Here is a 17,967-nt window from a genome sequence, read left to right on the forward strand (position 1 = left end):
CCCACAGTACTGCAGGACTTCGGTTGTACCTCCCGGACTAGGCTGAAACCAGACTGGGTGTGTGTGGCTCTGACAATTGAGATTGGTAAGAAACTGAACAGCACAGAAGATCAACTTTCTGACTGGGATAGAATTTTACAAATAAATGTGTTCCAAATAATGATAACCCAGACCCATGGTTTGCTTATCTGAACGAAGCCCTAGTTTCTTCTAGTAAAATGAAGACAGATCTAACTATTGTTCAACCATCCATCGGTGGCAAAAGCAAGGCAGCATTCATAATTCTACCAGACACCAACATGAAAACACTTCAAATTGTTTTTTTGATGCGGGTGTTCGGGTGTTCCTATGATCGCAGAGTCAAATAAATGTGACCGTATCTCCCTACACAAGGGGACTTCCATGGTCTTCACCCCCCCCCCCACCCCTCCCAGATCACAAAACACGTATTACCCTGAAAACTACTGTTTCATCTTCAGCAAAATGAACTTAAAGTACATCAGTGTCTATTACACTTTTTAAAATAAAAGCTGCAATTTGTTGCAAGCTTCACTGCTCAGAGGATCAGCTACAAGTCTGTTATGAAAGAGTGATCCTGGTGGCCATTTTAGTTAGGGTGAGAAATTATAACTTATTATTTTCCATGGTGTAAAACTCAGGCACCCCCCCTCCTCCCCCCAAAAAAACAGGACATGCCACATTTTCAGAATAACCAGAAAATGAAAGGGGACAGTGTGCACTGGGAAAACCAAGACAGCCCACTGAATGAGACGATCATTAAAAATGCTCTTATTTGTTAGAAGCTCCATTTCCAAGGGTCCATTTTATCTCATACAAACGCATTTTCAAAATCCTTTTATTTTAAGCACTCTAAGCAACTGAAAAAAGTGGCAAAACACTTTCTTAAAGCATGTGCAAGTAAACAAAAAAAAAAAAAAAGAAACTGCAATGAGTCGTAATGCAAAACAAATATTTTAAATAATCAATACACCAAAGAAACATGCACTACATTTGTAGGTTAACATAAGTTTAGAACTTTGCATCTCCCTTCGCATGAGCAGCTTCTTTCTCCTTTGGCTTGATTTGTTGAACGGGTGGTTTCTCGTCTTTCTTTGGCTGATTCTCCAACCTCGCTTCAGGCTGTTCAGACCAGAGTTTATAATGGATGTTGTTTACAAATCGTTTGACAAGGCCACAGCTAAGGCACCGCACCACTGTCCTTTTCTGTCCATGGGTTTTTCGTTGTCGCACTGTTGCTGTCACCCCGGGTATCAGAAGGGTATAGCACATCTTACACACTGTCCTTTTAATCGAAGGGTCTTGTCGTAGCACCAGTCGTTTGCTGATGGTCCTTTCCGTAAAGCAGTAGAACCGAGACAGTTCTAGATTTTCAGGGTTTTGTGCCAGAACACAGTGGGCTGCTTGGTAGAGGAAATTCAGCCTCTGAAAGGCTTCTTTGTCTTTTACTTGGCCAGACATGGCAAGACCAGCTGAAGATAAAAAAAAAGTTACATTATTAAAAACTAGCAAAGCTTGTTTGGAGTTCCCTTGATGTAAATCTTTATTCTGCCATTAAAAAAATATATATTGTTAATGTCGCAATTGGATATAATATGTCAAGCTGACGATACTCACCATAAATAATGCTCTTCGTCTTTCAGGTCACTGGTTTTAATGATGCAAATTCACCTTTAAAGGATAGGGGTGAAAAAACACATATGAATGCCAGCACATGTTTTGTAGCAATAAGAAACCAGATTTCCCATCCATTTTAAACCCACCTCCAATATAAAACTCTTTTACATTGTGTTAAAAAAATACTTTAGAATAACGGATCGCTAGCTTCAATTGAATGCCACATTTAAGTCAATTGGTTCTTCCAACAGGTGCAACAACTTCATGATTCGGATACAAAGGTTCTGCAGAAAATGAAGCTATTCCACCAGGACCTCATTCTGACAATTCACTTTCCGCTTCAATACTTGTACTTTCGCCATGGTAAATGGCGTACCACGGCTGAATGAAAAACAAGTCTCGCCTCTGTTCTCTCTATTCTATAGTAGTTGTATAGATTGTTTGTGTTAGTAAAATAGTTTTTATTTTGCTGATTAAGTGATGTATGGTGGATGTTTTGTCTGCACCAGTAGACCAATTGGCTTAGCAAATGTTTTTTGTCGATGTTAGCCAGCTGAAGCATTAATGCCCTGCACTACCTCAATGGCATAGGAAACCATTACTGCAGATTATATAAGCTCCCTTTGGCATGTGTTCAGCAAGGTATGGTACATGCAGTAAGATTATATAAGCTCCCTTTGGCATGTGTTCAGCAAGGTATGGTACATGCAGTAAGATTATGGACGGAGTGCTGAAACTTTTCAGACACTCACCCCCAGTCACTATTAGATAGAGGTTGAATTCATCATCGTTCTTTTGCTCACTTCACCACCCCAGTTTAGACCAAGCCATATGCAAATCAGTCTTGACCCTGTTCCTCATGGGCACCGTCCAGCCAGAACCGCCAAGCCAGGTCTTCCCTGGACCAGAAAAAAGATATGGCCAATTAGGCTTGAAATTTTGATGATAAATAGCTTAAGAGGGAATCATGAATCCCAGGAACTTGAATGAATTGATAACGGTGACATAGGTTAACCAGCAATGGGCTAGCTGGATGTTTTATCCCAACTCTGTACCTTGGAGTTTACGTTCAACTGTAACAAAGTAGATGCACTTTTAAGTGCTGACTTTGATTAGGCCTCAAAACAATTTATTGAGCTTGCAAAATGTGTGCACTTTTGTATTACAAAAATTATGCAAAATGTCAAAAATGACACAAGTATGACATTGTCTAATTATTTGCTACAGAGGACTGGTTAAAGCAGAAAATGTGTTGCGGGAGTATAGTTCGAGGGGAAAAAAAGTCACATTTACTCCGCAAACCACTCCTTTAGTGCCTTCGAATCAAATGGTATGCTCTTGCGTTTAATGTTCACTTGAGATATGCCATTTGAGTAATTTCACAACATTGTGACTTTTCCTATAAAAAATAAAATTACCAGCATTAACGATGACTAATTGGGAGACTTATTTTTTTTATTTTAATGTGGTTATACAGAAGCAACCAGCTTCTGTCAGAGCACACACGGCCAGAGGAGGTGGTGCAGGCCCCAGGCCTAGTAGCCTCTACGAAACTATGCAACAGGATTCTCAGAAACAGGCCAACAAGAGTATTGGACCCTGCGAGGCAATACCAATGAAAGAATGCTCACAATATAACGTAAAGAAATGGATACTTATATTGTGGTTCCATTTGAGTTGCAGCTCAATGCATTACCAGGTGCAAGGATTAAAACCAAAAAACACAAACTTCAAATCCTACCAAACAGAACTTCCAAGCTATGCAAGTGCCACCAGACAAGAATATCGCATTAATACACCAGCTTAGAAGACCGGACTCCAACTAAAGTAATCTAGAAACAAGCACATCAAGCTGGACTGTAACTGGGTGAGTAGCTTGCAGTCAATCGTTTAATATGCACAGCGTTTGAGCTCCAGGCCAAGGGCAACAATCTGATGACATCCTGAGGTGATGAATACAGATTGCACCCAAAACAGCGAGGATCACTAAGGAGGCAAGGAGAACTGAACTGGAGCAACGGTGGCTGCTGTTAAAGTGTGGAAATCGCTGGAAGTGGTGGCTCCCATGTGGCGAGTGAGAAGAAAAACAAGATGGTCGCTGGCATGTGACGGGCCGGCCGTTGTGATCTCCTGCCAGGATTTGGGCTAGGCGGCAGGTACACAGGGGCTGAATGAGCAGGAAAACAGGCCAGTGAAAGTGTTGCAGGCTGGAACACCAGATCGCTAACTCCCAATTTAACTCATAAGCTTGCATTTGCTGAGTTGAAGTCATTTCCAAATCCAGGCTTAGAGGCCTATTTAAAACTCCCTTTGGGATTTAGTCTTTGCCTGAAAAAGAGTTGCATTGGCTTTCAAACTCTCGCTATAATTCACAGTTTTTCCATCTCTACTGGAATTCACCCCCCCCCCCTCCCCGTTCCCAGATAGTTCCTCTAAGGCCTCCTTTTGGTTGTCCTGTCGTTTGACCACTTTGTAGAGTCTTACGGATAAACCTTCAGCAGCGCCCCATTGGTATTCACCAGACTCCTACAGAGCTCCCGGCTCATCATAGCGCGATCCACTGCTTGAAACTATTAGGCTGGTTTAATTTTTTATATGTTACTTGGCTGGTATTGTTTGCTGACCATCTGCCCTGTCTTTCCGTTGGTTAGATTTACCTACCTCTGTAACATGCAGAGAGGTGGTGTCCCTTGAAACACAAAAATACAAAGAAAAGTGGGCTTCAGTCCAGGATTTTGTTTTCACTCCCTTTCTGCCACCAATTTCTGTGTTTGGCGACACGTTCCTTTCTGTTCGACAGCACACAGATTCAAACAAGCATTTGCAATGCAATAGGTCTCGCATTTGTGAAATTTTAAGCTATTGGCATTGTTAATGACAATGCCTTTTATTTATATGTTTTCAAAACCAACACAGAGAAAAGGTTTGTCATTTACAATCCTGGTAGCTCAAAGTCTGGCACATGCAAGACCTATTGCATTGCAAATGCATTTTTTTTTTTTATTCAATACTGTGTGGTATTTTCCCACAAGTCTGAGAACGTTGCTGCCTGCGCCCGAAATTATTACGTGAGTGTATGTAGCAAAACAGCCAGAGCTGCCTTCTGTAGGATTGGGAGTTCAAGTTCTCCCGAGCTTCAAGAAACAGAAATGAACGCGACCTTGTGTAATGTAACTTGAGCTCCCGTAAAGTGATCTTCAAGTCGAGTCCGCGCTATGTAAAACTGCAAAAAAATAAAGTCTAACATGAGCGTGCCGTTCGCTGTGTGGCATTTGAAACGAGTATTTAAGCGGGTTTTCTGTTTTTTTTAAGACACAATGCTGTACGGTGAGAACAATGCTTCTATCCTTTCACTTATCCATTCGTCCACCCCTTCATTCGGCCATACATCTACCCTCCTTTTCACTCATACACCCATCCACCTGCAGCTGCTAAAGCGGGGGTTTTAGACGCCCCAGGCCAGGGTTGGAGACTGACGTGCACAGTCTCATTAAATCACCCTTTTCACACAGTCCAGTCTCATTGGTATGTGGAGTCTCACCTGAAGTGCCTGATGGGGTGAATTAGTGCTGTTTGAAGGAGTGTGGGGCTCACACACCATCAAAGGTGGTGGTAGCAGGGGCGTAGCGCAGGCCTGCGGGAGAGGTACAAGTGCTGTCTGAATAAAGTGCAGTCTCACACAGGGTGCTGGAAGTGCCTGAGGGAGAGGTACAAGTGCTGCCTGAATAAATGTCCAGCCCCACACAAGGTGCTGGAAGTGCCCGAGGGTGGGGGAGTACAAGTGCTGCCTGGATGTGCAGTCCCACGGGGTGCCCGAGGAGGAGGAGGGACAAGTGCTGTCTGAATGAACGTGCAGCTGGTGGCGGTGGTGTGCACGCCCCAATAGTCAAAGACGTTCATGTGCTGCAGAGGTTAATACCCAGTTACTACGATGTGCTTTTACTACACATTTTTTAGTTCGCGTTTACCATCACTACGCATGCTGAAACATAGCATGCTTTTACTTCGCAAATGATATTAGTACGCATTATTTTACTTTGCGAATTTAAAAATGTATACAAGGAAGGAAAAGGAACAGGTGTTGAGCAACAAGGAAATCACGATGCTTTTGGTTCAAGCACCTCTTTCTACAGGCCTTGTAACCAAGCGTTGGTAGGTTCTTCCAATTCAGGAACGAAAAGGCTCTAATTTGATACCAAACACAGTGCACCTTCAGATTGGGTTTACATATTTGAGGGGACTTTTCAAGTGGTTCTGTTATTTGTATTACTGAGGATGGGGAATTTCTTTCCGAAATACCCGTCAGTAGCATGGCATGTTTAGATTTGATCGGTGACAGACTTCTAAAGATTGCCACGTAAAATAGATCAGTTTGGCCATTCACCGTCCTAACGGAGGGCTCTATGCTGATACCTCTACAGGTAGCTCAGTGAGTTAAGGCGGTTGCTGCTGTGGATTGAGAGTAGCCTGCTGGCACCTGTACTGAAAAAAAATCATAAAAATAAACAATGTAATTAACAATGATACTTCTAATTACTAGTGTTTCGAAGTGCATTCATCCATACTTCATGGTGCGATTATAAATCAAGGCGCAGGGTAGGTACTCTTGTTTATTTTTCAGTTTTATATAGTGCCAACTGGACTCGAAGGTATTGGAGCGCTGTACATGAGCACCAATTACAATACACAACATGTTTTGACAGGCACAGAGAGATTAAATGATTTGCCTACAATCACAGGATGAAGAGCCGACGCTGAGACGCGAACCTGGTTACCCAGCTCCAAAGCCGCCAGCTCAGGCCGTTATACCACATCTGGCACGGGGATTGAGATTAAGGGCTAAAAAACAAGACAGCAGGTGTGAACCATGAATCTCTGGTTTTACATTGTTTCATCGGCATTGAACACATATGACACCAGAAGTAATGCCATTATAGGGTGTCAGGCGGGGACAGTTGCACCAAGCCACGCGATCAAAACAGGCCTTCAGTGGCCAGAGCGTCTGGCGGGACCAACCCACCCTCCAGCAGAGGGGCGCTGTTTGCTTTAGGCATGACAAGTGATGCCAAGCGCAACCCCCCCCCCCACACACAGCTCGTGTCATAAAACCTTCACTGCGAGAAGCTGTTTTCTTCTGACGTCGTTTTTGCAGGATTATGACATACTTGCTAATAAGAACGACGAGCACAACACAAGCAAACACCAACTTCCCTCGTGCAAACCGGGCACTGCGCCGCCAGAGGCTCACACGTGCTCCTCTCCCTCCCCCGCCCTCCTACCGCGTATATGACCACTTGCAAGCTATGCCAAGCAGAACTAATTTTTGCCAAGGTGGGGGCCAATGACGTAAACATAACAAGTGACGTCCCTGAACGGGTCAATTTAAGAAGATTCAGAAGAGGAAAAAGTGTTTTGCACTTCTGTAAATTGCATTTGTTTTTTCATATGGGCTGCAGCATAGTGGCCTCTCAGCGCCCGCACTTTGTTATCAGGTGAGTGATTCCAGTGTTCACTGACCATGAATCTCTGGTTTTACATTGTTTCATCAGCATCGAACACATATGACACCAGAAGTAATGCCAGTTTAGGGTGTCAGTCGGGTGCATTCCCCCACCCAAAACCCCTATTTGCCTGCAATACCGTCCCAGGGGTTAGGTTACCTTATTAAAAAATACTGAAAATGGTCCTCGTTTGCAAAGTAGTGGTATGCGATGTAATTAACAGCGCAGTAAAAGCAGAGTCTTATATTCTAAATGTATTTGCGAAGAAATAGTTTGCGCAGTAAAAATATGCGGAGTAATGGTAGTTGCAATGTAAAAACATCGCACTAAAAGCATGCGTAGTAATGGCATGCTAAGTAGCGTCATATAACCGCTGCAGAGCCGAGATGTACTTGCACAGCAACAGCAGGGGGCGCTGACCTGCGTGGTTGAGGTGCACCGGCAGACCTGTGCACGGAGCAGCGGGGGCGTGATCAGGGTGCACTGGTGGAGCTGTGTACGGAGCAGCGGGGGGCGTGCGGAGTAGTAGGGAGTATCGGGACCTCAGTGCTGGAATAGCAGATTCTTCCCACAGCCCAGGGAGCGTGGCCTGGAGCTGTGAGGCACCGGGAGGGGCTCGGTGCCCGGCCGGGCTGGCTATTGCATGTGGCCGCAAAGACAAACGACTTTGCGCGTTCTGTAGCACAATGTCACTGCAGTGGCATCTTAACACAAGCTGGATTGCGACACCACAGAAGTTGAAGAGTTTTCTTAAGACCGGAAGCTCTACAGATGTAGAAACAGCCATTGAAATTGTAATTTGCAAACAATTCACGGGCGCGCCCCTTTGAAGCACTGAAACTACACAGATAAAAAAATCGTGTCATTATGAAAGTATCTGCAATGGTTGCTCAGCTTTCGATCAGTTGCCACTACCCATCAATGTGAGTGGCTTGATATGGTTCTGTGGTATTAACAAAAAGCGCGGTCCTAAAAGTGAAAAAGGACCGCGCTGCAGCCGGAGCATGGGGATTTCTTGTCTTTATGGAGCCATGTTTTTCAAACACATGGCCCCATAAAGATAAGAAAGTGCTTCACGACAGCCGTGAAGAAGGCGACCCAGTCTGGATCGCAGGCCAAAGGGCGGCAACTAAAAACCCTCATTTCCAATGGCAGGCCACCGTTTAGCATAAACTATGACGCCGGCCAATGGAAATGAGGGGCGGGCTTCAAGCCCTCTACTGAAACATCTCATTAGCAATGAATCTCGCCGAGCGAGCTACGCATGCGCGCAGCACCGCTAGGCAAGACCTAAAAAGGCAGTGGATTTCAGCTAATACAAAATCTTGAAATCTAGGTTTGTCATGCCTATAAAATGTTACCTGTGTGAGAATCCCATTCAGATGGCGATTGCTAAAATCCCCCCCTTTTTAAACCTTAGTTTTGAGTATTTATACAAATCCTCAATGTTATAGCAGCTGAAAACAATTTGCAAAGTAAGGACGCATATATACACTATTTACATTATCACGACAATTACAGTTCCGAGGACCATACATACACAGTATCTGTCAGGGCTATCATCGGACACCATTTCAGAATCAGGATCTATTAGAGTGGCACAGAGATCTCTCTATTCGGCCAGGTTGTCCAACACCTTTTTTTATCCCACCTACTAATCAACATGTGCCACTTTTCAGCCAAAGACCGCTCCATGACATCTCTATTCCAGTGCACCCACTATTTCAGGTCCTTTTGTCCCCATCCACATTATGGCTACCCTTCGTCTGGCTAAGACCAACACCAATTGTATACATTTATAGGGCACCTTCCCATCTTTTGGATGCTTTAAGTTGCCCAGTAGGCAGCACTGGGGAGTAAGGGATACTGACTTGTGTGACCCTGTGAATGTTGTCCACCACCCGAGACCAAAAGTCCTGCAACAGACGGCACTGCCAAGCTAGATCCAGAAAGTCAGCGTTGAACGTGTTGCAGCGGGGACACAGGTCGAGTTGGAGATTTCTAGTGCAAGTCAGTAGGTGTGAGATATGTTCTGTGAAGGAAATTGTACTGAATGAATTAAAAACGAGCATTGCAAGAAACCAAGAGTGTGAGCTCATTTACCTGTTTACAGTTCACGGTAGTCAGTGCAGTTTTCAGGTCCGCATCCGAAGCCAATTGGAAACCTAAGGTTTGTGTAGGCTCCGGCGCCGCAGGGTAACATGGCCAAGCAGCACAGGCAATAAAAGAAGCTAGGACTAGGTGGTACAAGAAGTGTCCAGGTCCAAGAGTGAATTCCTACTGCGCTTCTGCGAAGGAGATGAACGATTTATTTGTGTACAAGTCCCCTACACATGTTCACTCCCCCATCCTGCCAGGATCTTAAGGATATATTATCCATCAACTGCCTGGCCGGTTTTAATATCCAGACACCCATTTCTCTATGAAATGGATTTCGCTTCAAGACTATGTGGGCAAATTTTTGCCAAATGGAAGCAGTCTGTCAGACTATATACGGAATGTCTGCTGGTCGACCGGAACCCTCCATCAAGATCTCAGGAAGCCCATCTACGGCTATGCTGCTGGAAAATGGACGTTATTTCCAGTTATCGCCTTGATCTACCCAGCGGGCCACATGCTGAAGTTGTGAGGCATAGTATTACAAGTCCAGTCTGGGGGACTACCAGTCCATTGTCCTTGTATCGCCCCAGTCAATGTTGACAGGGCCAGACTACTCTGCTGACCCACACCGAGAAATGAAATATAGAGTTCACTTGTTTACAAACCCCATAAGGAAGGGGGCAGAGGGAGTGTTGCAACACTCCAGACACCGAGGCAACAGGACCATTTTCACCATGGCCATTCTTCCCGTCAACGAGAGTGGCAGTGTGTTCCAAAACGTCACAGAGGACCGCAAGGAAGCCAAGACCATGTCCATAGTCAATTGGAGTTGCAAAGTACGAGTGGGAGCTACCAGAACTGTGTCAACTCCAATCTCAAGCCCAGAGCAGGTAGTTGATGCACCGGGAGGCTGACCAAGGCAGCAAGGGGGAATATCAAAGACTTGTCGGGGTGAAGTCGGAGGCCCGAAAGCTTGCTGAATTCATCCAGAAGTATTTGCAATTTTAAGAGAACTTGGCGCGGGATGGAGAGATAAAACAGGGTGTAGTCTCCGAATAGAAATGTAAGTACCCAGTGGCATTTAATGTGCTTCCCCAGACCTCGAACGTTCCAGGTAAGGAATTGACAATCCAAATTCCAAGTCTGACGCGGTAGTGTGCCCAGCTCTCCGACCCGCACAATCCTGCCTAGCTGCAGACAAACTACAAAATCTTCTAAACAAAATAAACATTGCCAACATGACGGACCAAGTAACCAGCGGTCATACATAGTGCAACCATTCGTCTAACTATGCCCACCCATAGCATATGCTAGGACTCACACAGCATCCCCATATGTCTAACTGGGACCGTCATGAACAAACGTACAACCACCCGGCTAAACACTCCAATCTGTCTTCCAGGTAATTGTGCTGCACCTGGTTCTAAACTGAATGAGAGATGGCGACAGGACTAGAGATGGAACCATCAGCATTGTCAGACTCACTACATTCTGCAATCTCTCCCGCCACCCGCACTCGCCATCCTGAAAAGAAGTTCAGCCATATACTTATGTACTACACCCCGTGCATCCACCACCCATGATCCACAGGCACACAAGCTTGCAGCCACCCGTCATACCATCAAACCCAAGCATACGTCAGGCATCACAGATCAATCGTCCGACATTCTCCCCCACCTCTGGGTTGACCAGGGTATCAGACCCGTCCAAGCACAAGCTGGAGTACAGTGAGGACAGGGGAAGGGGGGCAGCAAGAGAGGGCAACGATAAGGGCAGTAACAGATGAGGTGTGGTGATGAGGTGGAAGGAGTGACCAAAGAGGAGGCCAAGATAGGAATGCTATGCTTCTGTGTGCCCACATTGTGGGCAAGACTTCGGCAGCAGCACAGCAAGCTTCCCTCCCACATAGCCAGCAGTTGTGCAGGCTTCTCTCACTCAGACATTATCAGACAGTAGCAGGTAAGTGTTACTGAAAGACAGAACACATACTTCAGTGGTAGCAACAGTTCAGGCTTCATTCATATAGAACAGGTACAGCAGGGGAAGCAGCAAGGAAGCTTTTTTCACATGTAGAGCAGATGACAGCACGGTCAACAGAGCAAGCTTTCCTCAAACACATCACAGACCACAATAAGAGTACTGACCACCGAAAAACTAGATGCAATTGAGAGAGCCTACCGAGGGTGTATCTTTTCTAAAATATAGAGTTGAGGACTCAGAACGTCGTGCCAGAAGAAACAACATGTGTGTGGTGGTCCTTCCAGAAACGACTGAACAGAGCTGCGTCAGCAGGTTCTTAGAACAATAGCTAGCACAAGCTGCAGCCCCAGAAGGACTAGCATTTTATAAACTGGAAAGTGCCCACGGGATGCCTACGTGGCAGCTCCCAGAGACAGAGCCCAACCAGACCAGTTGCAGCAAGATTACTACATTACCGGGTCGGTGTATTACAGATGACAGGAAGTAAGGTCTCCTCAATTGCGGGAAAAATCAAAATTATGATGATATTTCCAGATTGTAAAGCTGCCGTTCAACAGAAAAGAGCCTCTTTCACAGAAGGAAATCACAGACTCTGAAAGATGGAGTTAAATATACTATTCAGTTCACAGCCACTTTGAAAGTCTTGGCGGCCAATGGAATGTGCTTACTTCAGGGATCTCCAAGAAGTCTGGGAGTGAGCTAAACAATACACAGCAGTTTTGCGCTGTTAGCATGGAGGCAGCAACTTTCACACAGAACGGACATATACAGACTTCTGGCAGAATTGTATGTAATGTACATTGATCAGCTAACCCCAACAATTGTAGGTGGCTATAACACTGCAAAGAAAGAGGGGGCTCTCCTACATACGACTAGAGGCAGTAATCGTGTCCTTCCTAAACAGGGCTGAGAGAGCAGAAATTGCATCATACATACCCATGTCGATGCCAATTCAGATGACAAAGCACTGAGCAAAATATAAGCGAGTAGACGCCATTAACATAAAGGTTTTTACACCCCATCACATTAGCTTCGGTCCAAGGCACAGCACACCAACTACCATCAGGAGTTTGCTCCAATCCCTGATCACTCATCTGAAACCCACCCCAATGCATGAATACAGTTTATAGAGGTTATGAAAGCTTTCTGTACTCAGCAGTGAAAATACATATACGCTGAGAATGAATGGGAGGGTTCTGAACTTGGATTTCCCCCCATCATAACAACTGACCATACAGCATTATAGGACACATAACTTCACATGCTTCAGGTTCTGAATGCCGCCAATATAGATACAATAGTGCCTACAGAACCAATAGAACAGTTCTGGGAAATTTCCATATTAAAAGTTAACTGTAACAAGTGCCCAAAGTGTCATCAAATGGAGGCAAAGTATTACCATTTGATATGGGATTGCACACAAGTTACTGGCGACGAGAAGTTGATAGAAAGAAAAAAAAAAAAAAAAAAAAAAAAAAAACACTGAAGTGGACCTAGCATTGCAGCCACAAAAATATCTCTTAGATGTAAGAGCTGGCCAGTCAAAGAACAAGATGAGGAGAACATTTTATACTCCTGCTGGCTAAAAGGTGACAGGCAATAATGCATTGACTCTCAAAATGCCTAGTGTAGAGGGAGAGCAGTCCTTAGGCAGGAAATAAAAATACAACTAGCGAGAAGGGGTGAAAAACTGTCAGACTACGTAAACATGGTAAGAGTGAACAAGCAATCTGAGCACCCATCTGATGAACTTCCTCTGTAAGATGTATAAATTGTAAAACATAAAAAGGATGATTCGATGGTTAAAATGATATAAAACTGTTTATTTGATTGAACTTCATCAAAAAGTGAAATTGATTTGGATTGCGTGCCCTAGTACGTAAAATGACAATGCGTCTGCACCAATGTCACATCACAGAGCTGTTTCTGTGCAAGAGAATGCAGAAAACTAAATTAAGAGTATATATATATATATATATATATATATATATATATATATATATATATATATATATATATTTTATTTTTTAAAGTTGACTGGAATAAATCTAGTTCATTCCATGTCTGAATACTTGCGTAACAGGCTGCCAAAAGAGGCCACTAGGCTGAAGTGGCAATTAACGACTGTGCTCTACCTAGGGGTCCAGATATACTAAACTAATGAAGACCCAGTTGATGGAACATATGAGCGGCCTTAGTGGCACATATAGAAGTGAGGTAACTTTCTGGAAAACACTACCAATTTCCACAGCAGGGAAAAAAGCCCTTTTGAAAATGGTTTAATTGCTCTGTTTGTTGTACTTGTTAACAACTTTGTATTCAGAATACCAAAAACGTGACTGAGATATCAACAATATATGGTGGGACCTGATCTGTGGAGCACATATACACACAATATCGAGGTCCAAGCTTTGACTCCTTAAGGAGGAGGTTGGGATTGCGACACCCGACTTTGAGCTTTATTATTTGGAAGTCCAGCTGCAACGAGATGGCTAGATGACATCAGGCATGCAAGTTTCCCACACCCTAACAGAGTTACTAATCATTATAATAAACCGGAGGATGGGGTGGGGGATGAGGAAACAACAATGCTCTTGGGAGCGCTTAAATTTTGTAGAGCGTGAAGCCTGATGAGAACGCATTCACATGCACTGTATACCCCAGAACTGCTGATGGCTAGTTTATGCTTTCAACTTTTTTTTTTTTATATTCATTACAACATAAATGGGGATCTAAGAGGGGCTATGTAGGAAGGAAAATTAAAGAGGTCGGAGAATTAATAGGAGACGATGGGTTATCAGACACCTTCTGCTGTGTAGCTTAATTTGTGCTAGCCTGCATGTGCTGGAAAATTGAGGACAATGAGCCACCCACACACCTTGCGCTCAGAATAGTATGGCAGGGGAAAGCAATACAACTAATGATACAAGCATTACAGGAACAGCAAAAAAGCTACTTGGACGGCCCAGAGACAAGTGGGATCTCAATATTAATAAACCAATCAGTGATCATGGCTGGGCGTCTATTTTTGTTGATGTCCCAAGAATATTCAGAAATGCTCGATTTTGATCGATACATCTTTATTACTTTTAAAGAGTCTCTACGTTGTACCAAGTAGGTAAATACATTTTTCTGGGACCCAATGGAACGGTCTAAAATGTGGGGAAATAGAGGAGGGTCATTATCAGATGGTATGGAGGTGCTACTAGATTTCTACTACAGGGAAAATGTTATGAAGCAACAGATAAGACCATCAAGTGGACACCATAATCTTGTATACTTGTATGTCCCAAGGGAAAGAAAGCCGCCAGCAGTTTTATTTTTTTAATATGGCACAAGTCTTAGCGAAACAAGTAATTGCAATGAGTTGGAAAACACCTGAGGCCTTAGGCGGACTACCTGGAAGCCAGAAGATCTAAAATGGGCAGTGTGTGAAAGCACCATACTGCATATGGATACCAAAACAGATTAATAAGAAAAGAAAAAAAACGAAATTTGCTAAAAAGGTGGAATACATGTCATTTTACTCATCAGAAATAAAACGGGTGGAGGAGTTGATCCACCTAACCCTTCCACCAACTTATTTACTAGTATCAGAAAAGGAGTGAGAACTGAACAGATTTTAGGTGACAAATTCTTGGACTAGCCCAGATTATGCACAGCCGAAGTAAAACAGCTCCGATTAGAATGTCGATTTTACCACTATTCCATTTTTTTTATAGATATATATTCTGCACTACCATGTTTTTTGCACACAATATTTTTGTAAACAAAATATTGGGGTACATTTATCTGGGCCAATAAAGCACAATGGTTGGCACTTAGCATACTGTATAGACCAACAAAGGGAGCGGATTTACCATTGCCAGATGTGAAACATCATCAACTTGCGAATTTTGCACATTCATACTCTTTTTTAAAACTTCATTCAATACATACTGTGTTATAAAATTATTTTATAAGCCAGATGCTTGAGGAATATGAAATCAAGGATTTCTTACGTTTGACTAAATCACGAAATACGTTAGATATAAAACCCCGCATTCCTAAATGATAATTATGACTGTTACTGAGGAATGTAAACCAGTTACGAAACCACTGATAAGTAACCAGGCATGAGCACCGTAAGTAAAATGTTGCAACAAGTTGCATTGCAGATCATAATGTACCAAATGTGCTGATGTAAAGTTTGCTGTGTGATGCAAGACCAAAGATTTCTGGGGGGGGGGGGGGGGGGGGGGGGGGGGGGGGGGGAAATACTTGACTGTTGCTGGAACAGAATCCACAACCCAACATTAAACCGCACATCGGTGTGACATACACGTGCACAAACAACTACCTGAAACAGGCTTAGTTACCATAAATGTCTGATGAAACAACAAAACAGTTGTGGAAACTCGGCGAAGCTACCATGTGCATTCTCTAATGAGGGGGTCCGATCCATTTCTCCTGCCCTATCCTAAGAGTAGGAATCAAAGATGCAGGTTTAGTACAGCTGATGGAAATTAAAAATATGCTGCCCCCAAACAAACCCAGAAGAACAGCTTTACAGCACCCAAAGAAAACACGTGAAAAAAAGCGTCGCTGCACGGTAATGTATGGCGACATTTCGTTTGGACCCACCTCGATCAGTGACTGCTGTCGGGTGAGAAATCGCGACTAGTGAGATATACTTCGTCTTTATAGGCGCTGATTCGTAGATGGTCATTTTGCCGTTCGTAGTCCGTTTCCGAGTCTTCCTGTATGATGTACTAGGGGCCTCCCGCCACATCAATACTTCATCTCCAAGCTACCTCTTCTCTATTTTACGTCACTATCTAGCTCACGTGCATATATACACACGGGCTTACAGGACCACTAAAAGCTCCACGACCTATAGACACGATACACAACTGGTATCTTCTGTAGTGCATATCGAAATAATGGACACATAAGTAGTGTAAACATGTTGTCAATACATATATGATGCTTCGCGCCAATAAAAGTATTGTGTAGTACATTAAAATATAACCAGAGTACTTACGTTATTAAAGTATACGTTCTTTTCTCAATTACCACCTAATCTGCGAGAAACTCCGGCGTTTATATCCACCCTTTCCCCTACAACTTTAAAACCGTTTCCGCATTTCTGTTCTGGAGTAGGCTCGATGTAAGGCGCTCTAGTACCTTTAGTGATGTCCGCGCAATATAAAAATAAATGGCGCTCTCTATCTTTCGAACCATCTCACCCAGCTGCCCCACAATGATGTCCTTTAGCCTTACTCTTTGCCGGAACTTGTAGTCCTCTTTTGTACTCGCATCTTGGATCTGTGCAGCTACCGCCCTCAACCCGCAATACATATCCCGACAGCACCTCAGACGCCTTGACCTGTGATCCTATTTGAAGTCCATTGTTGTCCTGGCGTCGCTGCGACGTACAGCAACAAATTCGTAGCGCACCACAACTTCCGGCATCCAGTGTGCTCCCTCACTTTTGTTTTTGAAGTCCTGGGATTTGTAGTCCGTTTACGCTTTCTCCTCGCGCGCATGAGGACACATCCACTCCCTCTCCTACTACACATCCCGGCGGCCCCTGCGGCTCCGGCTGTGCGGTGCAGCGGCGGCAGGTCGAAGATGGCGGCGGCGCCGAACGGGCCGAGTTCGGCCTCGTCCAACCCCCGCAAGTTCAGCGAGAAGATTGCACTGCAACGACAGCGGCAAGCGGAGGAGACGGCAGCCTTCGAGGAGGTTATGATGGACATCGGCTCCACACGGGTGAGGAGGAGGGGCTGGGAGGAGAGGAGGAGCTGTCAGATTGAGGGAGGGGTGCTGTCAGTGTGTATTGGGCTGTCAGTGGGCAGGTGTGTTAAAAAGGAACTGCCAGTAGTGGTGGGTCTATCGGTTAAGGGGATATATGCTTTATAATGGACTTGGTGGTCGGTAAGGGTGTTTGAAGATGCAGGGGGAGGGGCAGTCCGAGGTAAAAACTCCCCATTTAGTGTTTGTCAGCACGGTGGGGCTGATAATGGGCGAGGAGATCTTAGCCAGTAGTTTGCCTTAGGGAGTGAGTTTGTGGTCAATAATTGACGCATTTAGCCTAGAAAAGGGGGTATGCTGTCATGTTACGGGGGGGCGGCATGTTTGTTATTGTGTCACTGATTTGGGAGGGGCATTGGCTAAGTTTACTAACTGCTAAGAGGTATCGTCATTCAGTTGCAGGAGTTTAAGTAGTAGGGTTATGTTGGTGGTGATGTATCTGTTAGACAAGTGGCCTAGCACTGTGTAAATGCCTTGTTGAGTGGGCAAAAGAAGTTGGCTGTAGCCGAGATGCTAGGTTTGGTTCGCGGTATGAATATGTAAAGTGTGTCTGACTGATACTGAATGGCCACCTCAGCTGCTGAAAGCGGCAGGTGTGTGGCTTAGAGAAGAGGGACTGTGTAGCGCTAGCACTTGACATTCTTGGCAAAGAGGAAGGTGTACATGTCTGTACTAGGAGTGGGAGAAAATTCCGCTCCTTTAGTGGAGTTAGCAGAGTTCTGGCCACTACATGATCTACTTGGAACACTGATTTCTGGCAAAACTTCGCCAACAGCTGCTTGGCAGAGTTTTTTTCTTCTCGGACATGTCTTGCCAGTGTTAAGTTGGAGAGCGCCATTTGCATCACCTAGCAAGATTTCTGGGCGCTAAAATGCGGCAGGTCGCGACTGTTTGCATTGAGTAGGGCTGCCGCTTAGAAAATCCACTCGAGTTAGAAACAAGCAGTGCCCTCTAG

The 17,967-nt window shown here is 44.4% G+C and overlaps 2 protein-coding genes across 8 annotated transcripts in view; one reads left to right on the forward strand and one right to left on the reverse strand.

Annotated features, from left to right (window-relative positions):
• Positions 1-840: 840 nt before the first annotated feature.
• Positions 841-16,578, reverse strand: RPP21 (ribonuclease P subunit p21). 4 transcript variants are annotated; one of them, XM_085637960.1, is made up of 3 exons: positions 16,479-16,578; positions 1,636-1,689; positions 841-1,490 (listed from the first exon to the last, which is right to left on the reverse strand). In XM_085637960.1, exon 3 carries the CDS (start codon positions 1,477-1,479, stop codon positions 1,030-1,032), a length of 450 nt encoding a protein of 149 aa, XP_085494086.1. In that variant the 5' UTR covers positions 1,480-1,490; positions 1,636-1,689; positions 16,479-16,578; the 3' UTR covers positions 841-1,029. The 4 variants fall into 4 exon arrangements, with proteins under 4 accessions (XP_085494086.1, XP_085494087.1, XP_085494084.1 ...); XM_085637961.1 differs by lacking the exon at positions 16,479-16,578 and adding an exon at positions 16,383-16,457; XM_085637958.1 differs by lacking the exon at positions 16,479-16,578 and adding an exon at positions 16,240-16,374.
• A 183-nt stretch (positions 16,579-16,761) lies between these two features.
• CRTC2 (CREB regulated transcription coactivator 2) overlaps positions 16,762-17,967 on the forward strand; it is a 181,057-nt gene continuing 179,851 nt past the window's right edge. For 2 of the 4 annotated variants that reach the window (XM_085637957.1, XM_085637955.1), the window contains exon 1: positions 16,762-16,970. In XM_085637957.1, coding sequence (XP_085494083.1) covers positions 16,830-16,970 — 141 coding nt within the window. In that variant the 5' untranslated portion in view covers positions 16,762-16,829. The remainder of the gene's footprint in view (positions 16,971-17,967) is intronic. The other 2 variants (XM_085637956.1, XM_085637954.1) reach the window with 1 other exon arrangement.

This window comes from Triturus cristatus, chromosome 12 (genome assembly GCF_964204655.1).
Source record: "Triturus cristatus chromosome 12, aTriCri1.1, whole genome shotgun sequence".
Lineage (NCBI taxonomy): Eukaryota > Metazoa > Chordata > Amphibia > Caudata > Salamandridae > Triturus > Triturus cristatus.

Coding starts and splice junctions, on each gene's coding strand:
- RPP21 (XM_085637960.1), bottom strand. CDS start 1,479: ATGTCTGGCCAAGTAAAAGACAAAGAAGCCTTTCAGAGGCTGAATTTC.